Genomic DNA, 27,263 nt, shown 5'->3' on the forward strand with positions numbered 1-27,263 from the left:
TTCTTTCTTTCTTTCTTTCTTTCTTTCTCCTCCCTCCCAGCAGGTTCCGAAGATGATAATCAAGTTTTATTGGAGGTTTCAGCAAGAAAAAGAAGCTGATCAACATTTATAAATGAAGTAACAGTAACGATAGATAGATGGACAGATAGATAGATAGATGGACAGATAGATAGATAGATAGATAGATAGATAGATGGACAGATAGATAGATAGATAGATAGATAGATGGACAGATAGATAGATAGATAGATAGATAGATAGATAGATAGATAGATAGATAGATAGATAGGTAGGTAGGTAGGTAGGTAGAGGAAGGACATATTTCCTGTAGCGTTCTCTGTCTGAGTCTCTTGGAAAAAGCTCTGTTGTCTGTCTATCGTCGGGTGGAGAGGGAGGTCAGGATGATCCATGGTATCAGTCTGTTATCAGTCTGTCCTCCTCTCTCAGCCAATCACAGAGCAGCCTCCCTGATCAGGTGATTCAGTGTGTAGCTGTTCCTTCAGAACCACAGCAGAGAAAAGGGTTCTGGATCTCAGCTTCCTCTCTGAGGCCTTATAGGACACAGCTGCACTGTTGCTCCTCCAGTTCAGTCTGTTACTGATGCTCAGTCCCAGGTATCTGTCCTCCTCCACCTCCTCCACCTCCTCCACGTCCCTGCCCAGGATGCTGAGGGGCTGAGGATCTGCCACAAATCTGTCCACTGTCCTTTATACTCCTCATCCTCCTTCCTCCCAACAACCACAATATGACTCAACAACCACAGAGTCATCAGGAAACTAAAGCTAAAGACCATCTCACCTGTGGCCTTAGTGGCACCAACCTCTCCAGCATCTTCATCACATGGATGTAAAAGCCACTGGACAGAAATCACTGAGGAACGGGAACGAGGAAGGAGGTTCCTCTGCAGGCTCAGGTAGAACACACACACACACACACACACACACACACACACACACACTCACACACACACACACACACACACACCCACACACACACACACAGTAACACACACAGACACACACACACACACACAGTACCAACCCACCACCTCCTCCCAACAACACAACAACCAACAACACACAACACAAAACAATAAAACCACCACCCCAGTACACAACAGTAACACCACACAGTAACACACACACACGACACACACACACAGAACACCACACACACAGTAACACCACACACACACACCACACACACACACACACACACACACACCACACAGTAACACACACACACACACACACACACACACACACAGTAACACACACACACACACAGTAACACACACACACACACAGTAACACACACAGTAACACACACACACACACTCACACACACACACACACACACACAGTAACACACACACACACTCACACACACAGTAACACACACACATCAACACACACACACACACCACACACATACACACAGTAACACACACACACACAACACACACACACACACACACACACACACACACATACAGTAACACACACACACACACACAGTAACACACACACACACACACACACACACACACAGTAACACACACACACACACACACACACAGTAACACACACACACCTTTAGTTAAACTACATTAATTAAATCATTGGAGTCATGACTCCTTGTTCCACGTTTCCTCCAGCAGAGGGCGCCAGATGCCAGAAGATGATCAGATTAAACGTCAAAGATATTTAATTAATTCATTTTCCGTCTTTATTTAAAACTATGAATTAAATCCTGGATCAGAACGCGAACGTGCTTCAGTTCAAATACTGAAAATTATTTAGTGAACCAAAAAAAGTTCTTTCTGATTTTCTCCTCCTCCTCCTCCTCCTCCCAGAGTGATTGACAGTTCAGACTCTTCCTGCTTTTCTCTGTTTAAAGATTTTTTTGTTTTGTTGATCAGATTTTTCCTTTATCCTCCGGTACAAGATTAAATTATTATTTCAGATAAAACGTTTTCATTCAGGAGGAAGAGGAGGAGGAGGAGGAGAAGGTGGTTAGAGGAGGAGGAGGAGTAGGAGGAGGAAGAGGAGGAGGAGTAGGAGGAGGAAGAGGAGGAGGAGGAGGAGAAGGTGGTTAGAGGAGGAGGATGAGGAAGGAGGGAGTAGAGGAGTAAGAGTGGAGGAGCGATGCGGAGGTGAGTGGTTAGGGAGCTAGACGTGCGGTAGGTAGAGCTGATTAGGGAACATCTGTTTTCTGTTGAGTGTTTTTTAAATCAAGGACTTTAACCTGTGATGATGCTGAATGTTTCTCCTCTGATGCTTTTTATTTATTTCTTTTTTGCACACCTCATCCTCCTCCTCCTCCTCCTCCTCCTCCTCCTCTCCTCCTCCTCTCTTCCTCCTCCACCTCCTCCTCCTCCTCCTCCTCCTCCTCCTCTCCTCTTCCTCCTCCTCCTCTTCCTCCTCCTCCTCTAACCTCCTCCTCCTCTTCCTCCTCCTCCTCTTCCTCCTCCTCCTCCTCCTCCTCCTCCCAGGAAACATATTGAGCTCTCTAAGGTGCGCTAACACCTGCTGGGCTACTACTTTAAATGCTAATTCTCCACCCGGACTCTCAGCTAGCGACCGGCTAACTGCCTCCGAGCCAATCTCTTCCTCCACGTTTACTCCTGCGAGTCGCCTCCTCCGCCTCCACCTCCTCCGTCTCCTCAAACAAACAAACGCCGCCGGCCTGTCAAACCGTTAATCCAGACGCCGCCTCCGTCCGACCAGACGCCTGATGAGCAGTCACGCGTGTTCTGACACGTTTGAGGGGTAGAAGAAGAAAACAGTGTTTAGGCAGGAAGTGGAGGCTCAGCGTGCGGCTAATGGCCGCCTCCAGCTAATGGCCGCCTCCCTCCGGATGACAGCTCCATCACGGATTTAATCGGTTCACTGGCCTCCATCGTCTCTGTAAGTGACTTATTATAACGAAATGACGACAAAACGAATCCCTGAACCACTGAGGGGCTGATGGAGCAGGACTTGGACCAGGATGCGTCTTCTTCTGTGGTGGATCCATCAATGAGACTCACAAAGAGTCTTCAATGAATCCAAAGGCCTCAACCGAAATATACACACACTTAAAGTGCTATAGCTAACAGCTTGGGATGTGTACCGGCACTGGGACCATGATGCTAATGGTGCTGATGCTAACGGTAGTATCCAGACTGATCTGGTTCCAGTGAGTGTTTAATTAGCCTCTAAAGATGCAACAAGGAGGAAACACCTACAATTAGATCCAACATCTGACCTCACATAGCATTAGCATTAGCATTAGCATAGCATTTTATTAAAAGACCAGAGATGTAGCGTCTCTGATGCCTGACAGACCCACGACACTGAGTTAGCAGCATCTCTGGAGGAGAGTCTCTGAGCAGCATGTTAGCCAGAAAACACTAACACGTTCATCATCTTTACAGAAAAACCTCTGAAAGTTTAAAGTTAATGGTGTTTTTGAAACTTTTTTTTTTTGAAGTTGATTGAAAGTATCTACTCTAAAATCTCGTGATTGTTTGGGGGACGTTCTTTGTGTTGCTGCTGTTTTTATTATTATAGTTATGACAGTTTATCGTGAATTTTATTTTGTTTTGGTTCATTTTTTTTTAGTCTTAGTTGTATTTATATTTTTTAAATTAATATTCTGTTCAACTCACACGTCACAAAATGCCTTAAAAATAAAAAAGGCTCCATTTTATTATTATTATTTATTATTATTATTATTTATTATTATTATTATTATTATTATTGTCTTTCCATCCTTGTCTCTTTATAAACGAGGTCCTCAAATGTCCTCGTTAACACATCAGAGGGTTTATGTCCCCACAACACCAGTAACACACACACAGACACACACACACACACACACACACACACACACACACACACACACACACACACACACACAATCACAGCCTTAGGTCAATTAAAGGCTGATGGACGAATCAGGAGACAGTCCATTAATCCGTCCGTCCGTCCATTAATTCGTCCGTCTGTCCGTTGGTCTGAGTCGGAGGTCGAACCCCCGCAGAGTCGCTGCTTCTCCTTCAGCAAGGACAAACAGACAAGATGGGGTTTCTCCTCCTCCTCCTCCTCCTCCTCCTCCTCCTCCTGGAACCAGACACAAAGAACCAAAGAAACCAAAGCTGATTTCCTCCTAAATCTGGATCTGGTACTGAGACCAACGTCTGTGTCTCTAAAACTTTATGTATTTTATGATTATTTTATTTTAATGGAAGACACAAAAATCAGCCCAAACATTATCATCAATATTCTCCATATATGGTTTCACGTTACGTTCATAACGTTTTACGCACCATTTTAAATTTAAGTCATAAATAGTATTTAATAATAATAATAAAAAAAGGATCCTTTTTATTTTTGCCGTTACTCAGGTGAACATGACAGTGAAAACTAATTTGAGGTTGAATAAAAAAAAAAATCACCAATATATTAAAAATGTACATATAAATGATATTATATGGAAAAGATTAATGCATGTTAAAAATGTTGAAATATTCAGTTTAATGAAACTATAAAAACTGTCACAGTGGCAGGAATAATGCAGATTCCTTCATGTGATGTATCTCGTGTAATTAATAGTAATTAGTATATTATAGTATATTATAGTATAATTATAAACCTGGTTTTCAGCGTGATTTTAATACGACATGATGTATTAATTATAAAATAATTACAGTTTACTGGAATAAAGCTAAAATTCATATTTAAATATCAACAACAACATAATTTTATTCTTAACGTGACCTTTTAAAAAAAAATATGTGGAGGCGGCCATTTTGGAAATGATAACCAAAAGCTTGTGACTGCAGTGCACGGATTAATCCACCAGGGGGCAGACGACAAGTGGAAAATTGTTTACAACAGGTTTTTAAGGTGAGTATTAATTATGGAGCAGAAACGAAAATATGAAACATTTGTAGCATCGAAAGATGTTTAATAACAGACGTGTAATCTGTGATATATTTATCACTAGTTTGATTATTATTACAGAGGCTGGAGCTGAACTCATGAATGAACTTATTATAGTTTTTACCACCTCTCACTGTCCCACGGGACGTCTTTATGGAGCGGTTGGCATGGCAACTGGTGGTCACTATGATGTCACATCCTGTTTCTATAGCATCAAAAAATAAAGAACCAAAACAAAACTTATCACTTGAACATTCATCAGCTCTAATAAAATGACTGAAACCATCTATTTATGTATTTTAGTTTGACCCAAGTCCCGCCCACTAACATGGAGGGGGTGGAGCTTATGACCTATACTGCAGCCTCCAGACACCAGGGGGCGCTGTACTAGCTTTGGTTCCATCTTTATATACAGTCTATGTGTCTGATACATAATTACAGCTGCTTTAACCTCCATTAACAGCAGGTGGTTCTTTAATTATCTCTACGGACAGTTTCTGTTAATCTGTGGAGAAACACTCTGGAGGCTTTTAATCTGAAAGGATCAGCTGCCTGCAGCCAATCACATGTTCACACACAACAACAACCAGCAGCTAGTCACCAACAATTAAACCAATTAATAAAATAAAACGGAGCTGCAGTTCCTCTGACGTCCACTAGAGGCGCTCAGTCAACGCCAGACGTGTTTACTTCCTCTTATTTAATGTGTTTCTAGATAAACTACATGTGCCACGTGTTTAATAATGTTCCCGCAGGTACAGAACAGATTCATTCATGAATTTATCTCATCAGAAACAAACAGATTCTGTTTTAATTTATGTATAAATGTTTCATGTATCATCTCGTCTGTTAAACTGAATAAATATTTCATGACTTTCAGCTGAAGCTGTTGTTAATTATTACTATTAATTATCCACTGAACATTTTTACAGCAATAAAAACACAGTGAGACGAATAATTGTTCCTCAAAACCCAAAAATTTACCTCAGGGTTAAAAAAAAATCACCAAGGTCATGTGCCCCCCCCCCCCCCCCCCCCCCCCCCTCCTCCTCTCTCCTCTACCCCCCCCCTCTCTCTCTCTCTCTCTACCCCCCCCCCCCCTCCTCCCCCTCTACATTTATTCATGGACCTTCTGAAAGTTTAATAGAGCATCTCCATTAATCTGTGACTCCACTTTAAAAGCAAAGGATTAAACATTCATCTGCCCCCCCCCCCCACACAGCTCCTTCCTTCCTTCCTTCCTTCCTTCCTTCCTTCCTTCCTTCCTGCCTTGCTTCCTACCATCCTTCCTTCATCTTGAATACCTTGAATACAACACGTACGGAGAGGGGGGGGTCCTCCCCTCCCTGTAATATTTGTCATTAGAGGAGAACACCGTGACTCGGAAGCTCCGCCCCCTCCCTCCCCCTTCCTCCCCCTCCCTCCCTCTCCATTGGAGGAGCTGAGCCGGTAACTAAACCAAACGCTCCTCAACTTTCTCTCAGACTTGTCTCCTCTTTGTTCCCGTCCTCTGCGCCTCGGCTCGGTCCGGGTCCGGGTCCCGGTTCTGTTGGGAGAAGAAGAACAACAACAAAAACAAGAAGAAGAAGAGGAAGAAGAAGAACCGTTGGAAAGTTTGCGCCTCGTCCTGCAGAGACTGAACTTGGAGGAGGAGGAGGAGGAGGAAGAGGAGGATCCTGAAGGAGACACTCGGACTCGGACTCGGACGCACATGGAGCGGCTCCGAGTGCGCACCGCCCCGCTGCGTCCTGACCCGGTCCTGACCCGGTCCTGACCCGGTCCGCTGCGTCCTGACCCGGTCCCCTCGGACTGAGGATGAAAGTTTGGGGCCGTCGGTACCGGACGAACCTCTGGTGAAGTGAAGTGGATTACTGCGATGGCTCCGTCTGCTCCGTGGATGTAAACCGAACCAGTCACCCCGAGTTTCATGTGCTTCGGCCCTGGTCCTGGTCCTGGTCCTGGTCCCGGTCCTGATCCCGGTCCTGGTTCTCCTCCCTGGTGCCACAGAGCTGAAGAAGAGTCGCGCATGTCCGCTGCGCCGCTGCGCATGGAGCGCGTCGGGCTGCGGCCGCCGCCGCTGCTGCTCCTCGGCCTCCTGCTCCGGTTCTGCGCCTCCTCCGTCACCGACGACCGGCTCATCTCGGACCGGTACGCGGTCTACTGGAACAGCTCGAACCCCAGGTAAGACCCGGACCCGGAGGGCACACGATTCAAAAAACCAAACCCCCAAAAACACTTCGCTGCTTCCAGGTTCTGATCAAGTTCCGCGTGAAAACGTGGAAACTTTTCTGAGATAAAAACCAAAAGAAACAAATGATCCGGAAATAAAACGTTTTTCTTCTGTTAATTCACATTTACTGACATGTTTTATCCCGAGAGTCAAATTAAACCTCCACAAATATCAGTTAAGATGAATCTAATTAAATAAAACATTTCCCAGGTTCTTCATGTCTGTTTATTAATGAAAATATCTTTAAATAAAGTCCCCCCCCCCCCCCGCCCCCCCCCCCACACAGATCAAACCTAGAACCACTGACATTAAACTATAGAGATGTGTTTTAGTCTTTATATCATTTCTAAGTTCATAATATTACATATAAATGAGACATAATATAATTAAATAAAATGTAATAAATGAGGAAAAGTCTTTAAATATGAAGAAACGCTGATGATGTTAATCTAAATATATTTAGAGACGTTAAACATTGAAAAGATAAATAACAGGAGGTTTAACAGCATTTACGTGAATAATGTGATTTTAATTAAATAAAATAAACATGTTCAGGTTTCAAACTAATCTTCAGTTTTTAGTCAGATGTGACGAAGAGAAGCAGGAATCTGACCAGTTTCCTCTCGTTTGCTTTAAAAGTGACGATGAATCCATCAAACTGAGACACTTTCTGGTAAATATTCCCTTTAAAACATCTGGTTTCAGGCAAAAAATGAACTTTTCTCCAATAATTCACAGAAAAACAGGAAGTTTGACATGAAAAAAATGTTTGTGAAGAAACTCCAACATCATCAGTTCTGAGACTTTGATCCATTTTTCTGTGATTCGCTTTAAAAGCGACTGAAACCTGAATCCTGTTGGTTCATGAACATTTTCCAGTCGATGTAAAAAGTGAAACCGTTGGCGGCTTTGGTTTGAAAACAGGTTCACGTCAGTGGATCCTGATCAGATTTGATTTGATTAATTCTGACGTTCAGGACGAAGCAGCTGAGACGGAAAAAATCTGAAAAATAAATAAATAAAAACTCATGTTAAAATGTTTTGAAATCATCAAATTAAATCTTTGTTTTTTTTCTTTTTTGAAGACAGAAAAGAAAAATGTGAACTATTAAAGCATCAGGGCACAACGATGTTTCATAATTAAACTCTGGAACGTTTCAACGAGAATTAATCTGATGGATTTCATCGTTAAATGAAGTCGCTCAGATTAAATCCAGTAAATGTTTAAACTCTAAACTAAACCACGATCTGACCGTGACCTTTGACCTGTCGTCTTCCTCCTCCTCTGGTCTCTGCTCTGATTGGACGACTGGAATCTGAACCGGCCAATAGGAGCCTGTCAAACCTCCTCCAGGGTTCAGGTCCAGATGTGTTCGAGTCTCCTTCATTTATCATCCGCACAAATAAAACCTGAACCTGAACCTGAACCCGACTCGGGTTCTGCACAAAAGACGGGTTTTAGCTGGAGGGGGGGGGGTTTCACGATACGTATCACGATACCAGAGTCACGATACGATACATCATATATATATAAATTATCATATCGTGATATATTGCAACTTTCTACACGTTCAGTGAGAAAATGCAGCTTAAAATTCAAGTTGTATAAATGTGAATCAGAAGTGACTGAATTTAAATTCATTCAAATTCCAGGTTATTGCGCTTGTAGTCGACAGAAAAACTGGATCAAGTTTCTGCCACTTAAACGTCAGAATAGATGAGATGTGAAAATAAAATGTGTGTATTAAAAATATGGCTTAAACACAGTGTCACTAAACACAAACTAGGATCTGACGGTTTTAACAGTCAGAGCCTTAAACTCCAGGTTTTTATTCTTTTCACTTTATTTTTCAGTCGATAGAAACAAAGAGTCAAACACAGAGTAAATCTCAGCCTGTGAAGCCTCCACGTCGTCCGTCCTGCAGCCGCTCGCTCTGGTCTCGTCCTCAGACTGGACCTCATTCGTCCCATTGATTGAGTTTCTTGTCCAGCTTCTCTTTAATGTCTTTCTAACGTCCTGATCAGGTTTATGTCTTTACGTCTTTACTTCTTAGTCCGTCTGGTGCAGGTCTGAGATAAATTTATAAACCAGAGGAATCAGCGTTAATATTATTGGGTCTAAAATTTCGTCCACGGTTCAGAACTCGTCTCAAAACGTCCGTATTTTTATACACGACCAAAACACATGAGAGATGTGACGTTTACATTTTCTCCAACAGTCTCACTGATAATTTACGCGTCTTTTAGATATAAACCAACAATCGCTCCATGTTAAATTCTTCCTCCTGTTTCAGATTCACTGAGTCTGAAATAAATCACAGAAACTGACCTGGAGCCTTGTTCATTTAAGACCAATTTAACATTTATGACGATTAAAGACTCAATGGAAAGAAAAAAAATTACAAATAAAAATTTCAACCAAATGACTAAAATGTGACGGTTTCAGTTCTGATTTTTCTTATTTATGTCAGAGAAAACTGAGAATTTAAAATGAAAGTGACTTTATTGCCTCGATTGATTAATTCACATTGAAAATAATGAACATTTAAACCAATAATTAGCTGCAGACCTGAGCTGGTTCCTGTATTTAGTTATTTTTTATTATACATGATGATTTCATTTAATTCATTCATTGATTTTTCTGTAAAATGTCATAAAAACACCAGACAATGAATTTATTTGAGATTCTGAACTTAATGAAGCAGGAAGAGTTTGAAACAGCCACTAATTAAACCAGTAATTAGCTGCAGATCAGGTTCATTCATTCATCTCCGTCTTTTTAATTATAGACGATGATTTTCTCTGAATGAATTCACTGGTTCCTGAATCTGAACTCAGATCAACGACTTTTCTCCTCCTGGTTTTAACTCGTCTGCTTCATTAACTGTTCCCTGATGATGCGTTCAGGAGCAGCTCGACTGGGTTTGAAGAAGAAATGTCTGTTAGTGGTTAAATCACCAAATCAATTACAAGAATCAAACAGTTTTAGCCAAATTCTCAAATAAATTCATCGTCTCGAGTTTTTGTGACATTTTACACTAAAATCAATTAAAGAAACTGAATGAAGGAAGAAACTCTGCAGCTAATTATTGATTTAATTATTGATTTTATTCAGTGTGAATCAATTAAACCAGAGAAATAAAGTCCCGTCACTTTAAAATATTCGGTTTCTGTGACGTAAAGTAGAAAATCAGCAAATTATCAGATTTAATGAACATTTTAAATCAGTGGATTCATGAATCTTCATCAGCGGCTCCAGAAATCTTCCATGTTTCCTCTGAGAATGATTTTAATTTAATTTAAATTTAAATTTTAAATGTAGAACTTAACTGAGATTCCTGCTGATTGATTCTTTTCTGCAGCAAAACGTCACAAACGGCTTCGTTTTATTTCTCCTGCTGCAGAAAAGAATCAGCTCAGACTTTGGAGGATTTATTTAAACCTCACAATTAAATCAGATTTACTTTGTGTTCATGTTTGTTAAATCAGAAAAGTAGATTTCCTGTTTGAAATGAGTCATTTTCAAATGAATAACTTAAAAAATATAATCCAGAATGTTCTCCAACACTGAGAACATGTTTCTGATAAATCAACGGAAGAACTGGTCAGATTTCTGCTTCTCTTCGTCACATTCGACCAAAAACCGAAGATCAGTTTGATTCTGCTCCTGATTCAAATCAAACTTAACGAATCTGCTTCTTCATTAATTAAACAATCGATCCAAAGATTCCTCAGCGTGATCTATATCAAGTCCTAAATGTCTACAGAGATCTTTCATTCAGGATGAAAAACCAACAGGTTTTTGAGAAAAGTATCAAATCATCGTCCATTTTAAAGTGAATCAGAGAAAAATGGATCAAAGTTTCAGAACTGATGATGATGGAGTTTCTTCACAAACATTTTTTTCATGTCAGCTTCCTGTTTTTCTTTTAACTATTGGAAAAAAGTCCAGTTTCTGTCCTTAAATCTGTCTCAGTTTGGACAGAACCGTTAATTTTGAGACAAATCAAAAAAAAATTGCCGCAAATTCTTTCTTTTATTTTTATCTCAAACTTCCAGTTTCCTTTATCACATTACGAAAGTTTTCTGTCAATCATTTCATAAAGTCTTTTTCTTCCTTGTAATCGTGGATTTGTCGTTACTTTTCTTGAAACCAGCAGGTTGTGAGTTTTTCTGTGAAGGTTTGACATCATTTCATTTTCAGTGAGAAGGTTTTAAATGGCACCGTGAGGACGAGGAAATATTTCAGCTCTTATTCTGAAATGTGTCGCTGCTGCAGCTTCAGGAACATTAGAGGAAAATACCGGAGACGAGAGTAGATGGTCCGACCTCCTGCAGAGAGACGATGTGAAGAGATGAACAGAGAACGTAGACGAGGAAGAAATGTGACGACTTCTTATTGTGTCGTTGGCTCAAAACCTTCTTCACAGAAGCCATTTCAAATCTCAAACCTTCACAGGAAAACTCACAACCTGCTGGTTTCAAGTAAAATCACAATAAATTCAGACTTTTCATTGATTGTGAAGAAGAAAACGAGACACGGTTTGATTATAAATGAGTTGATGGATCAGTTTAATGAGGTTAATGAGAACCAATGGTTTCTCTTCTCATTCATTCTGTGAAACATCTAATTTTTCTTCAACTAGAATTAAACTAATCTTCAGTTTTTAGTCAGATGTGATGAAGAGAAGCAGAAATTTGACCAGTTTCCTCTCGTTTGCTTTAAAAGTGACAGTGAATCCATCAAACTGAGACACTTTCTGGTAAATATTCCCTTTAAAACATCTGGTTTCAGGCAGAAAATGAACTTTTTTCCAGTAATTCACAGAAAAAAAAGAAACGTTTAAGAAGAAAATCCAACAGGATCAGTTCTGAGACTCTGATTCACTTTAAAAGTGAAACCTGAATCCTCACCAACATTTGCCAGTAAATCGAAGGAATAAAATCGTTTGGTTTAAAAAACAGTATCAGGTCAGTGGATCCTGATCAGATTTGATTCATCCTGACTGTAAGAACGATGCAGCTGAGCCAAAAAAATAAAAATTCACGTTAAAATGGTCTGAATTAATCAAAACTTCCCAAATTAAATCCTCGGCATATTAATTATTTCAACTATGAAAGATTAACATTGTTCCATAATAAAAACGCTGGAACGTTTCAGTGTCTGTGACAAAAATAAATCATGAAAATCTGTAAATTTAATTGTTGAAAGTTTTGCAGACGTTGGTCAAATGAAATCAGTGTTTCTCTAAAAGTTTTTCTGTGGGGCGACGTCAACATTAACTTCCTGTTTCTGTGCTGAATTATTTAATAAATGCACAAAAAACACATTTAAACATGAAATAAAATCAATCTACATCTGTTAGAGGGGTATGTTGGTTTGAGGGCCTCATATTCCTGCAGATTATTCACATTTTTAATCTTTTGCAGAGTTTATCAATGACGAACGTCTCTGCAGTTTGTTTTCATCTCTGAGTTTAATCCTTTAACTGAGTCTAGTTTTGATGCTGAACCTGAAACCAGATAAAAACCTTTAGATTGAAGGCGATTCATCAACAACGATGTTTCCCTTCTTTTTCTAAACCTGGTCGGTTTAAACTCGCTCGTCCTCCTGAGCTGGTTCCTGGTTTCTCTGACCTCGGTGTCTCTCTCTGAATCAACTGACTCTTACTCGGTCAAACTGAATCTTTCTCCGTTGTGACTCTGTGTCACTAAATGAAATTATGTGGAAATGAAGAGTTCTTGTGTCTCACTCTGCTGCCTCCATGCAGCCAAAAAACAAGCAATAAGAAATGTTAACTTCATTAAGGTTTCCTAAAACCAGAAACATCTCTGGGCCAGAAAAAAAAAAAAAAGAAAGAAAGAAAGGAAAGAGTGAACGGAGCGAGAAGCTCCTGATGGATTTAATAAAAGACAAATGGCGGAAAACATGAGTTCATCCAGAATGAATCCGGTTGAGACGATTCACCGTCGGCATATTTGTACGAGACGTTTAAAACAGGACATCTCTGGAGCTTTGAGGAGGATTTTAACTCTGAAATAATAAAAACTTCCGCTGACGTTAACAAGACAAGCTCAGAGTCTTAGAAACGTCTCAGAAACAAGTGGAAAATCTGAGGAATTCTGAAGCTGAGAAAAGATTTGCAGGAGAAATGTGAAGTTGTTCTCAGAGCAGGAGACTGTGAAGCTCAAGGTTCCCACACACTCTATGTGACCCTAAAGTACCCAGTTCTAGAAAAACAACAGTTCATTTTCTACACATCCACAGGACAACGACATTCACTCAAAACTACTTTAAATACTCTGGATGAGCTCCATTTCACCAACAGACCAACAGACAACCACAGTATGGGATCATATCGGCCTGCATCTGTAATCTCCAATACAAACGGTCCGTTCCAGACTTGGTTCAGTTCTTCCATCCAGTGGAGCTCACATGATCACAACAAGACGAACCTGTGCTAACATGCTAAGAAATTATCAAGGAGTAGGAGTGATGTTGTACTTGTCATTAAAGTTTTAGTTTTAATTGGGTTTATTGAGGTTAATTTTCAGAGTCGGCTCATTTATTTTTTATTCATCAGGACACCATCAACTGATCTGAGTGTTGATCTGGTGTTAAATGTCCTAGAGTTGGACTCCTGTAACTTCCTAAAGTCTTTTCTTGTTTTCTCCTAAAGTCAACAGGATTTAGTCCAGCAAATCTTTCTTTCTGTTTAAGTTAATGTGGAGAGGGGAGTTCGTACCTTGTGTTCTCTACTTCAGAAATGTTCTGGTCATCCAACGCTGCCATAAATTCCCAAACCCTCTCTGGAAGATTTTTCTCTTCTTTCAAACGTTGTTGTTGATGTTGTTGTTGACATTGTTGTTGTTGACATTGTTGTTGTTGTTGTTGTTGTTGTTGTGTACTCGGGATATTTCAGGACATCCCCAGTTCTGCTATATGATAATACGTGGGTGGGGGAAGTCGTTCTGTTTCCACGGCAACAAATAACATTGGAGTAATTAATATTTGCTTAAAAATAAAAATATCGACTCATTTTTGAGTCGTGTAGTGTAGTGTAGTCTCTGCAGTGAAACCAGCCGCTGAGATTCTGAGAAGTTCTGCAGTTTTACATCATCTGGGTTTTAAATGATGATTGTAAGAAGCACCAGGTCCTCATTGAGAACCAGTTCAGTTTCCTGCATCTCAATGGATCATGGATTGGACCATGTGTTCAAAGTCTCGGCTTCATTCGGATAAATCAGATGGAAAAGATGCTTTTTAAAACCAGTGCGAGGTTCTGGTTACATTCATTCCGTATTAATTCGACTACTGTCACTACGTAAAAATAGTTTCAAACGTCTGAATGAACTGAAACAATATTTTTCTAATTTAGTTGATTCTGAATCGTGTGCACATCAGAACTGATCAGAGGTTGATAAAGAACTGGATCAGCAGTTGACGGTGGCACCATTGTAGACGGCCTCACTGTTCTCCATGAAGGATAAAAGGCATGTGTAAAGTTTTTGAGTGAATAATTGATTCACTGATGAAGAACCGTTAGCCGGCTCACTGATTGGTTTGAAATAGATTCATAAACATAACAAAACAGTGAATCATGAGTCTCAGATGGTTTTGAATCAAAAATATTTGAGTCAAAGAGACTGAAACCGAGTCAAATAATCCTTACGGTAATGGCAAAACAAAAGAAACGTTAATGAATTGTTAAAAATTTGTTAAAATTATTAAAAGCAATCAGAATAAATCCTGGTTCTTTGCAGAGTGAGGATGAAGGGTTCAAGAAATTAAAAATATTTTCAGTCTGTTTATTGTTCCTACGTCTTCGTCGGAAGTAGCACCTGAATACACCTTACACCAGGTTTGAGCTTCGTGAGGCATCTTTGTGATTGGCCGGGGCCTAATAATGAGAGTTCAGATGTGTGTCAGTGTCCATTTATGTCTGGGGTCAAAGTTCAAACGAATACCGTAAAGAACTGCCTCTGGTTCTGGTCGCTGAAGTCTTTCTGTCAGTTTTTTGATTCTCTTCAAGTGTCAGACCCAAACGTCTTCATCTCCTGTTAATCAGGAGATAATGAGCGGTGGCGTCTGATTGGCTGATTGTCTCGTTAACCTCCTCTTTGCTTCTTTTCTCTCCTTCTCTGCACCGCTGGAGGAGAAAATGGCCGACGGTTTCCTTTCAGAGTAGTGACGCACCGCTGCAGCCGCCATTTTGTTCTTTCCCTTAACTCTGGCTGGGTCAGACCCCCCCTCCCTCCCATTCCTTCCTCCCATTCCTTCCTCCCCTTTCCTCCCCTCGGCCTCCACCCACCACCTGCATGGAGATCAGCCCCGACTGTTCGGACGGACAAGAGACGAGGCTGAATTTACCAAAAAAACAGTGAACGTCTGCGACTGTTAGCGACTGTTATAAATCTGATGAATTCAGTAAAAGATAAATATTGTAGCATTTTAAATATTAAACCTCTAAAATTCTTTTGTTATTTTAGATTCAGATTTGAGAACGGAGAGTTTAACAAGTTTCAGACAAAATGTTCAGGAACCAGAGAGTTGAGTCTCTGAATGTGTTTTTAATTATCGGGACTCATCAGTTCATCGCCTGTCGTTATTTTTCGTTCAGTCGACGGCGGTGACACAATTTTAAAACTTTTTTCCCAAGTCTGAAGCTTCAAATTTAACCTTTGATGGTTCAGGAAGAAACTGATTCAAACTGAGAATTAATAAACAAATCTAAATTAAAAAGTAAATTAGTTTGAAATGAGAGAATTATCTAGTTTCATCTGCAACATAAAAAACTAAAAACAAACTTAAATTAGTTTCTCTGATTTGATGTTTGTTTTTTTGAGAATCTATAAATGAAAACCACTTTTCACGTTTTCAGTTTATCACGATCTTTATTTTCCTTATTAGAAGACGAAGCCGTTTAATTTTTACGTGGCTGTAGCTGAAGCTGTTTGAGTTGTAGTTTTTATTTAGGGACAGATTTATGAAGGTCTGCATTTCAGCGACGAGAAGAACTGAGAGACGAAGGGTCGCAACAAAATGAATCCACAGAAATCTCACCATAAATCTAAATCTGGTACTGAAAACCATTAGCATCGCCATTAGCATCGCCATTAGCATCTGCTCTAGAAAAACATAATGATGTCTTCCAGGGTCACAATAAACTCACTGCAGTAGTCCAGATACTGTTCAAGGTTTGTATTAGATTGATTTAGACATTTACTTTCCTCTAGTTTCTCGTCTTTCACGTGTCCTCAGTCCTCAGACTTAATCCTGACTCAGATTTCAGATCAGAGTATTTTATGAATCCATATCAGGTCTTTGAAAAGAAGATCGATCCTTTCATTTAAAAACCAGACCTAGTTTCCCTAATTATAATGCTGGCTATTAAAAATAATTTATGCAGTTTTATGAAATGTCTACACATAAAATAACATCCACCTCTAAATCACTGTAATGACGCAAATATTGGTTTTATTGACTAATGGCTGGAAAACTAAATATAAAGCTGTAGAGACGCGGCCTTCTGTGGAAAATGTATGTAGGATTAAATAAAGTATCAGCAAATAAATCTAATTCATAGTAAACTGTTAATTAATTATGCTAGCTAGCTCTTAAATAAAGTGAAGCGAGTTCACGTCATGTCATCGGGTTGTTTCCTCCAGGTTTTGAACAACTCTCTTTAAATAATCGTAAATGTTCACGGTCGAAAAAATCACAAGGATTTTAAACAATGATGGAAAAGTACATTTTTGAGTCTCGTATGTTGTTTCGTGCTGTTTTTTCTGTGTCAGTTTAATTAAGAACGGAGAAGGAGCATTTCTAGTTTATGGTATTAACGTTGTGTTTGAAACCCTGTGGTTGAATCCGTTCGTAAATTAGAGGCTGTGATGCTGTTGTTTCATCGTCAGTGAGTTTTCATCTCATTGTGTTTCGGGTTTGTGCATAAAACTGTGCGATGCATCGAACGGTGTCTTTATTTCTAGTTTCACTGAGAATAAATTTAAAACATCTAAAAACTGTCTGACAGATAATTTCTGCAGATTTTCACAGAAATAAACAACATTTCATACAGAACTTTCACTTTAATCCCGTTTTGAGGAGTTAATCTGAGTTTCCTTTGGATTTATCTGAGTCGTCTGATCACATGATGTAGGTTCAGGCTCTGATTTGACGACTGAAACACAGAAATGTAGAAACTTTGGGGCTTTAATGTGAAGATGAAATGTTTACGTCGTATTCCTGGAGCTCCTCCGTGGTTCTTGAGGCCGTGATGGGATCCGACCGGCCAGGCTGCAGGAAACAAGCCTCTTTCTTTTTCTCTTTTTCTTTTTTGCTGTTGGTGGTTTGGACCAATGGCGCGGCGTCGTGGCGTCAGCTTCTGTCAGAGCCGCTCCTCCAGTTATTTTTACATTCTCTCCTCCTCGTGTCTCAGCACTTCATCATGCTTTCTGCTCCCGCTCATGCATTTTAATGTCTGACCCACATTTCATTGGATCTGCACACACACACATCGGGGAAACTTTGAAGTCCTGGCAGGAGGAGGAGGAGGAGGAGGAGGAGGAGGTGGAGGAGGAGGAGGAGGAGTGTGAAAAGCTGCAACCTTCCACTGTTTTCTGATGAAATTTGGCCTGAAAAGCATCAGAAAAGCTGGGAGCAGGTCATGTCAGGAGAGAACTCTCTGTCTTTTACTCCACATGAACAATGAACTCATTCCAAGCAAATAAACCAACAACAACAGTCGTGTTTAATGAGGAGCTTCAGAAATCAGCAAATGATTCAAACAGGAATCCAGACGTTGTGAAATAATCTAAGTCCAGTAACTCAAACAGGAATTCATGTCTTTGCAGTGAGGTGTTCGTCCTCACACATAAGTAAGAAAACTAAACGATCTTTTATTTGTTACATGTCTGGTTGAGAGTTTTATTTTCTGTTTCTAATTAACATGAGACCAGAGTGTTGCAGCTTCTGTTTTGCATTTAAGGCTAAAAAAGTGGGACTGAATTTGCAGATGATATTTTGGATGCTGGCGGACACAGTCTGGCCTCTGCACAGATTTCTTTTAGTCTTCTTCATCGACTTCATACAGAGACAGTGTGTGTTGTGGTCTCCTGAAGTACACAAATACCCAACACATATCTGAGCATGTTACAGAAATAAAGCCATATGATTGTGGACTAGACGCACACATGATGCTTCACTGTGATGCAGAATTCATGTCGAGGGTTCGGGGACTGAATGAGACGACTGCAAACTGAAGTTTATTTAGTGTCTTTATTTTCACTGTGATTAATTGTGATTCATCTCTGAGCCCCCGTGTTGACACGTTATGTTAATTAATTAAAATGTCTTCTTTATTTCTGGATCACATCCTCCTGGTTCTCTGATCGATTAGCTCCATCCTGATCAGCTGTGATTGGTCTAAAATCGTTTCTTTGTTGTCGTCTCCAGTAAGTTCTCCTCCTACAAACCATCTACTCAGACTCAAACATCTTCTTCTCTCTTTTCTGCTGCAGTGATTTCAGTAACTCTCGGACAAGTGTGCAGCCTTTCAGTTTGGAGGGTTTTAGGGTCTGAGCCGTGAACGTGGACGGGATCAAACCCTAAGCTGCTTCCCTGACCACTGCTCCACTTAGACGTCTGATCCTGAAAAATGTGTCAGTAAAAAGTCAGAAGGCGATAACTTCATTTAACTATCAAAGTACTTAGATGAGACTTATTTAACTTCATCGTTAGCTCGGTGACTTGGCTTAGCTTGGTCTGAATAAATATCGTCGATGCTCCTTCACATGTCGGATTCTTCCACCTCATTTGTAGCAGCTCGCTAGTCTTGAGACTGGAGCCTATGACTGATAGTGGGTCTAGAGCATCGTCCTTTTAACAGGGACAAACCGAATTAAACATACTTAAAACTCTTCCTCCGGTCTCTTAGAACTGAAGAAGCTCCTCAGATGAAACGTCTTCTCGTTTTTTTGAACGGTTTCTGGAACTAAACCTGGAGAACTGAGAACCTCCACAGATGGGTCAGTGTAACATGGTGCGGTGTGTAACCTGAGACCAGACATCAGGTGGCTGGTGTCTCCGGATTGGTCCGCCGGGTCCGAGCCGGGGGATCTGGAGGGTTCTGGAGCAGATGGTGACCTTCGACCTTTCAGCAGCTCCAGAGTCGAGGAACGTTTGAGCCGAGCTTCAGACCGGTCGTCTCTGAGCGGAGGTGTTTTTATAATCGGTCCTGGAACAACACGCTTTAACAGATTGATCAGAAACACTGTGTCTCTGTTTGGGATCCATTTAAAATGACTTTCCACCATCTTTTTTTTTTATTTAGTTTTCTGCTTCAGATTCTGTCGAAGCTTTGTTTGTTTAGCTGGTTTTGATTTCCAGCTCTTGACGCGGAATCAAACTCACTTTCAACATAAATCATCAAAAGCCAAACAAACCTGTTCAGATGTGTCAGCTCCAGAGTCGCTGTGGGTTTGTGTTGATGGAGCTGAGGGATGTTCAAATAGTACAAAGTGCAAATTGCTGGAAAGTTGCTTTAAAATAATGTTTTTTCTTCTCTTTTTATGAGGTTTTCCTGGAGCTGCCGACATATTGTGTTTGTGTTGGTGTGTGTTTCTGAGCTGGAGTTGATGCGTTGCCTCAAATCAAATCAACTTTAAATGTTGAAGCGTTTTTATTTTCAGTCCATGTTCGACAGTGTGCGTCTCCTCTCAGGATTCACTGGGAGTTTCATGGATATTTCTGCATAAAAATGACTGAAAACATCCTGAAAGTTGACAAAGAGAAAGGTCCAATGTCCCGGTGAAGTGTTTCCAGCGTGAGCTGCTTTAGACTAAATGTTTGTGGTAACTGATGATCTGCAGCAGCTTTGGAGGAATCTGATCCCGTTCCTCAGAACAGAACTAGGGATGGTTCAGGTTTTATCTGATACCAGCGAGAAACCGATTCTTGTGCAACGTCACCGGTGCTTAAAGAATGAAAACATAGAAACTTTGTCCAGAAACAGAACCTGTTTATTTTTAAGGTGTTTTGTGACGTGGAAGTTGAACATAATAAGAATTTGAATTTAGATAATATGAATACAACTAAGAAATAACCAATATTATAATACTAATAATAATAATAACTCGGTGTCGTGGCATCAGAGACGCTACATCTCTGCTCCTTTAATAAAATGCTAATGCTAATGCTAATGCTATGTGTGGTCAGATGTTGAATCTAATTAAAAACATGTATAACGTAGCCTGTATATAGGAAGTAACATAAATGGTCTGGTTCCACAACATCTCTCTGGGATGAAGTTCAGCTCTTTGACTTGTCCGTTCCTAAACATTCACCTGGTTCTTCTTTTGTAGAACGGATCAAATAAATTTTACATTTTACATTAAAATATTAAACCCTGTGTCTTAGCTGCTCTGAGCCTAAATTCTGACTCGACCTAAGAGTCCAGATGTGTTTCGATGCCATTGACCTGCTGCTTCCTTTCTCCTGACGTCGTCGTGTCGACAGTTTGAACCTCTGACAGTGAAGCTTTTAAAACCCATAACTGGAATCAAATCAGATGTTTAATCTGTGATCGGAGGCGAGCAGCGTCCAGGTGTCTCAGCTGTGTGTGTTGAGCTTTAAACAGGATTAAGCTGCAGCTCAGGTGTTCTCTAACAGGATTAGCGAGTCCTCCTGAGCTCTCACGAAGCTGTTAAGCCGAATTATCACCGACGAAAACAAAAGGTGTGTTAGTGGATGCAGCCGAGACGCAGAGGGGAGCGAATCTGGCCGGGTGGTGTTAACTCTTGGAGCCGGAGCTCTGCAGCGTCCGGACCTGCCGCCGCCGGCCTCCAGCAAACTGCAGCGTTTAACCTCCTCACCCCGAGTGGAAGCTGCTTCCTGCCCACGGGCTTCAAACCTGCTGCTGGATTTAACCCTGGAGGACAGAAACACAGTTCAACTAAATCAGCTCGTTTCACTTTGTCGATAAAAATAAAAACACCGCATCGTTTTCTGTTCGTCCTCCGTCATTAAAACCAGATTTAAAAACATTTCTTCTTCTTCTACTGTGGCTAAAGTCGTAGCTCTGAGCGAAGGAAAGTAAAATAGAAATAAATACTGATAATAATATTTAACACGTCCAGATTCAAATGATCAGATTCCACGTTTAGAAACTTGATTTATTTCTGAACCCGTTTTCTTTCCTGACTGAATCAATGAACGGAGCCGCTTTCACTTTGTGAGTTTGACATTGATGTGAAGGTGGATTTTAATGAGGAGCGTTTGAATTCTGCCTGGTGACGCCCAGCAGGGCGGGGGGAGTTTATTCTTTATTTTTTTTGGATGCAGAATTTCTCTTCATCTTCATTCACCACCCTCCCCTCCATCCTTCACCCGCCCCAGAGGTTAATTAATGTCCTGGATGTGAGGCCAGTTTCGATTCAACCTCTTCCTCCTCTTCCTCCTCCTCTTCCTCCTCCTCCTCCTCTTCCTCCGGCCCAGAGACGGAGCTCTAGCTGGAGTTATTCTATGTCAATTATTCTAGGAAACAACTTCACTAAATTGATTTTAGTGAATTTATATTTGTATTTGGCAGAAAGTCCAACGATCTTCAGTCAGACCTCAGGTGTTTTTTGTGCCCGTCATGACGTCATATGAACCTCAGATTGAGTCCAGAGCTCCATCACATTCTCTGTTGACTGATAAGACGTTGGACTCTCCACTGCTGCTGCGTGTCCCTGAATGCATCATGGTGAAGGTCCAGGATGTGGAGATGACATGTACTCTGGTTCTAACCGGCTCTAACCGGTCCGGAGTATTTTAAGCTTCAGGTCAGAGTTTGTGTTAGAAACATTATTTATTATGAATGAACTGGAATTCCTCCGAGACGACTCATGAATCATTGACGGACGACCAATCAGAGCGGGAACCAGGCTGAGGGGACCTGGACCTGGACCTGGACCTGGACCTGGACCTGGACCTCGACAGGGAGCTGGACCTGGACAGGGAGCTGGACCAGAGGACCAGAGGATCAGAAAACCCGGACCAAGACCAGGAATAAGATAATGGCCTAGATCTGCACCTGGATGAGGATCTAGACCAGGATGAAGACCAGAGGACCTAGAACATGGACCTAGACCAGAACAGACAATGCTCTCTGGTTCAGGAATGACTCCAGATCCACCTGAAGCTGGACTTAAAGGATCTGATGAACCCCTTTAGAGGTCTGGAGGAGTCTGGAGGAGCCAGGAGGAACCAGACTGAGGGGGACCTGGACCTGGACCTGGACCTGGACCTGGACAGGGAGCTGGACCAGAGGACCAGAGGATCAGAAAACCCGGACCAAGACCAGGAATAAGATAATGGCCTAGATCTGCACCTGGATGAGGATCTAGACCAGGATGAAGACCAGAGGACCTAGAACATGGACCTAGACCAGAACAGATGATGCTCTTTGGTTCAGGAATGACTCCAGATCCACCTGAGGCTGGACCTAAAGGATCTGATGAACCCCTTTAGAGGTCTGAAGGAGTCTGGAGGAGCCAGGAGGAGTCTGGTGGAGTCAGGAGGAACCAGGAGGAGCCAGGAGGGTGGTCCTAATGTTATTTTCATATTTTTTTTCTGGCTGCGGTGTTTTTTCTCCTTTTTTTCCAGGTCTGAGCTCCAAACAGAACCAGATCCTTCTCCTCTCTCTGCTTCATTAGCGTTTCCCTCAGGAGGCGTCTGCTGTTAATTAATCACTAAACCACTTTCCTGCTTTGTTATCGACCTTTTGATCCATGATGGATGTTTCATTTCCGTCTCGCGGCCTCTGGATCTTTGTTAATGTGCTGGTTGGAAAAAAAATAAAAAAATAAAAATAAAATCTGTTTTCTGGGGGAGGGGGAGTCTCAGGTTCTTTTTTTTCAGAGAGGTCAGATTTCCGTGGAGCACTGAGCCGGTGAAACGCCCGGGTTTGGTCTGAATTTAAATCTGACCTACTTTTCTTGTCATCCGAAAGCGTGAATCTGTTTTTCTTCTCCTTTCGTCTGAGGAGGAGAAAGAGGAGGAGGAGGAGGAGGAGGAGGAGGAAGGGGGAGACAGGAAACTCTGTAAGCGGACTTTTCCCCAGACGAAGGGGAAGCACCAGCAGATTTACACCAGGATGAAGCCTCCAGACTAAAAGGGGTTTTATTTTGGCTCAGCCTCCAAACTGTCAGCCTGCTCTTTTAACTCGTCTTTTATTCATTCACAAACCTGACACCGACTAAATCTGTCTTTTCTCTCCGACGCTTTTTCTTCCACCTGAGCTGCAGCTCCTGGCGGCGGCGGCGGCGTTGCGTCGGCCGCGGCGCTGCAGCTCCAGAGTTAATGGGATTATGCAGATGGCGGCGCTCCTTAAGAGAACATCTGAAGTGTTTAATGGAGATTATGGAAATGGTCGAGCGGTTTAGACCTTCGCTCGCTCAATGAAAAGACGACACAATGACAAGAAAGGAGCTGAGCTGCAGCTGCTGCCGAGAGGGTCGGCCCAGGGAAGTGGAGGTGAAGGGTCGGCACAATGATTGACAGCTTGGTGCCTGGCTCACTATTTGGCAAAGAACAACCAGACAAGACAATGGCAAACAAATGAAACAAAAAATGAAGAAAAACTCATTCGGTAGCAGCGTGGTGCTAAAAATCAGTCGGTTCAGCTAGCAGTAGTTGCTAGCAAATAGTCACAACACTAGCAAATAGTCAAAATGCTAGCAAATAGTCACAAATAGTCACAAATAGTCACAACACTAGCAAATAGTCACAAATAGTCACCAGTAGTAAATAGTCTTGATGCAACAAATAGCCATGATGCTAGCAAACAAAACTACACAGAAATCTCTTCTCAGTTCTGACATGTTTAGTTCTGGTTTCCTGGTTTCCTGGTTTCCTGGTACTGATCGGATTCAACAGAGTGAGAATTGTTAAAAAACGATTTTTTTCTAGAAGCTCTAACATTAACTCATTATTGCTGCTGCTGTAAAGTCTTGATTGTTTCAGGTTCTGGTTTCTCTGGTTCAGTGTTTTCTCTGAACTTCTGAACTGAGATGTTTGAACCTTAAAGCCAGTTTTGCTTCTTGTTTAGTTTGCTCCACTTTTCCTTTAGTTTTCCTACATTTCTCAGAGTCTTTGTGTATTTCAGGAACTCCTCTTTGGTGAAGTCAAATCTTGGCTCTGTTCTCCGTCCGTCTGGTTCTGATTGGACGAAGCAGCCGACTGTAAACTCTCTCTCAGCTTACTCATTCATAAAAAATGTTCATAATATAGCTGATATCAGAGCGGCCGGACAGACGTGGCAGCAGAAGAAGAGAAGAACGCCGACTGTGTTTTACGCTCTGATTAGAACTTAATGACACCAGGATGTTCACACTGACTGAGAGAGAACGAAAAAAAGATTAAAAACTAGTCGTCACTCGAAGACGAGTCTGAGTCTGAAAACATCTGGATTTGATTCTGATCCAGAGAAAGAAAAACCTCTTTATCACCTGGACCGCGTCCTTTATGACTCCTGTCTCTATTCTGTCTTCATGTTTGACACCTGGACACTGAAAAAAAAAAAACTGGAAGTGCTAAAAACACTTTCATTTCTGCGCCTCCAATAAAACCATAAATGACTTTTTTAGTTTAGTTTTATAGATTCTGGCGTCGTTTCAGCGCCGCATCGGCCACATGTTCAGTTACTGAGTGTTTAGTAACTCCAGTTGGTTTGTTCCAGGTTGAATCAGTTGGTTTGTTCCAGTTTGAATCAGTTGGTTTGTTCCAGGTTGAATCAGTTGGTTTGTTCCAGTTTGAATCACTTGGTTTGTTCCAGTTGGTTTGTTCCAGATTGAATCAGTTGGTTTGTTCCAGTTGGTTTGTTCCAGTTTGAATCAGTTGGTTTGTTCCAGTTTGAATCACTTGGTTTGTTCCAGTTGGTTTGTTCCAGATTGAATCAGTTGGTTTGTTCCAGTTGGTTTGTTCCAGTTTGAATCAGTTGGTTCGTTCGAGGTTGAATCAAAACCTGAAAGGTTAATTTTCATCTGATCTCATCTTCCATTCCACTTAATCCTGGCGGGTCGCTGGTTTTTGCTGGAGCTTTTCCAAACTGGCATCGAGCGAGAGAAAGGTTCATTCTGACGTCTCTAATCAAACCATAATTGACTTTTTTTTTAGTTTAGTAGATTTTTAGGTTAAACGCTCCATCAGACATATGTTCAGTTCCTGAGTGTTTACTTGGATCTGATTCTGTCTAAATGTCTTAGAAAGTTAAATTCATTCTCTGTTTTTGTCCCTGCTCTGTCCCGTCGTGTCCAGACTGATTTCGTTCCTAAATCATCACATACTAACAAATAGTCACAACAATGTTTTACATCAAAAAAACATGGATTTGATTGAACAGGTTCATTTTGACGTCTCTAATAAAACCGTACACGATGTTTAATTTGATCTCCAGTTTAGTTTTTATATTTATTTTTCATGCTTTTTTTCACATCTATGAAAATCTTCCTGCACAAAAACATTGAGCTGTTTTCTCTGTAATTTGACTCCATGAGTCAGATTCATCACCTGCTGGTTTTATGTTGTTGGGTCTGATGCTGCTGCAGAAATAAAACTAGAACTCAGTGAATATCTGGGTTCACTGTGAATCACCCGGAGGAGAATACCTGGTTAAAGCGTCACTGACTATCTGCTGCAGGAGAGGAGGAGGAGGAGGAGGAGGAGGAGGAGGAGACCAGATTTATTTGGCTTAGTTACCGGGATCCCTGCTCTCTGATTGGCTGACAGCATATCAGCTCTGTGATTGGTGGACTGCTCAGGGAGCTCTGTGATTGGCTGACGGTGTGTTCACAGCCACTAATAATTGATGGAGTGTGAGTCTGAGCCCCAGCAGCTTGTTTTCATTTTATTTTTAAAAAAAAACCTTATCTTCATTTAAGTTAAAACTAAAATCTATATTTTTTAAATCATTTTCTTCCTCTGATGCTGAAAGATCAGGTTTAGATCTCAGGCCTGGTTCAGTTTTCCTCCCAGCAGCCTTTGCGGCGCTGTGGGACGTGTCTACTTCCTGAAGCAAACACATGTTCTTGAGGAAACCAGCTGAACAGATGACACTACATTCCTCCATCCATCCATCCATCCATCCTTCCTTCCTCCTCGCCCCCCCGTCATCACTCTCTCCTCAACCACAGCTCAGGGGACTCCATGGAGGATGTTGCCATGGTGATGTCCTCCCTGGCTGCCGTGGCGATGAGTTGTAGGCCACCCAGGAAAACAGCGGACCATGGGTTCACCACTGCCCCCCTTTAGAGACAGAACAAACCGCCCTGGATGTGGACCAGCTCCTCTCTGGTTATCAAACCAGAACTAACAGACATCACATCCCTCACACCTTCAACCTTTGCTTCAATAACCAACAGAGTTATATTTATATTCATGCCCCAGTCCGTCTACCATGAGTCACACTGGCATTAACATACCATTTATACTATAATTTATTAGTTAACTCTTTTAAATGCTGATATTTTCTCCTCATTGTACCAGTTTCATTCATTTCTGTGCTACCGTTGCTTTTTATTGTATAGATTGTATTTAATTGTATAGATTGTATAGCTGCTATAGTTTCTATTTCTTATTGCTCCTGAACCAAAGAGCTGATAAACTGCATTTTAGTTGTTTTTCTCCAGATAATGACGATATAAAAACCTCTTATTCTTCTAATTCAGATTCTTGGTGAAGACAGTTCAGGTTCAGTTCTGTCTCTCTGTCTCTTTCCGTCTTTCTTCACCTGAGTGAGTTTTTTCTTCCTCTCCTCTCTGTGGCTGTCAGTCAGAGCCCCGAGGCATGCTGGGAGCTGTAGTTGTGTCTCTGCAGTGTAATCCCCAGGCGTGCAAACTCATTACTTCCTGTTAAACTGGAGCTGTGAGCAAAGCAGGACCTGTATCAGCAGGATATTCACCTGGAAACTTTCCTCATAACTTTTGGAGACTTTAAGAGTTTACTGGACATTTTTGTTCAGAAATGAATGAGTTAATCTGTGTAAATATCCCAGCAGATGTTGCCTCATACTTTCATTACGTTTCCTACATTAACTTAGCTGCTTGTTAGCAACTGTCTCAATGCA

At 41.3% G+C, this 27,263-nt stretch overlaps 1 protein-coding gene across 1 annotated transcript in view; it reads left to right on the forward strand.

Annotated features, from left to right (window-relative positions):
- The first annotated feature begins 6,414 nt into the window (after nucleotides 1-6,414).
- The window catches only part of LOC125009811 (ephrin-A2-like), a 51,808-nt gene continuing 30,959 nt past the window's right edge, over nucleotides 6,415-27,263 (forward strand). Inside the window, exon 1 of the mRNA XM_047588023.1 lies at nucleotides 6,415-7,109. Within this exon, the coding sequence (XP_047443979.1) occupies nucleotides 6,856-7,109 (254 nt within the window). The 5' untranslated portion in view covers nucleotides 6,415-6,855. The remainder of the gene's footprint in view (nucleotides 7,110-27,263) is intronic.

Source organism: Mugil cephalus, chromosome 6 (genome assembly GCF_022458985.1).
Source record: "Mugil cephalus isolate CIBA_MC_2020 chromosome 6, CIBA_Mcephalus_1.1, whole genome shotgun sequence".
NCBI classification, from domain to species: Eukaryota; Metazoa; Chordata; class Actinopteri; order Mugiliformes; family Mugilidae; genus Mugil; species Mugil cephalus.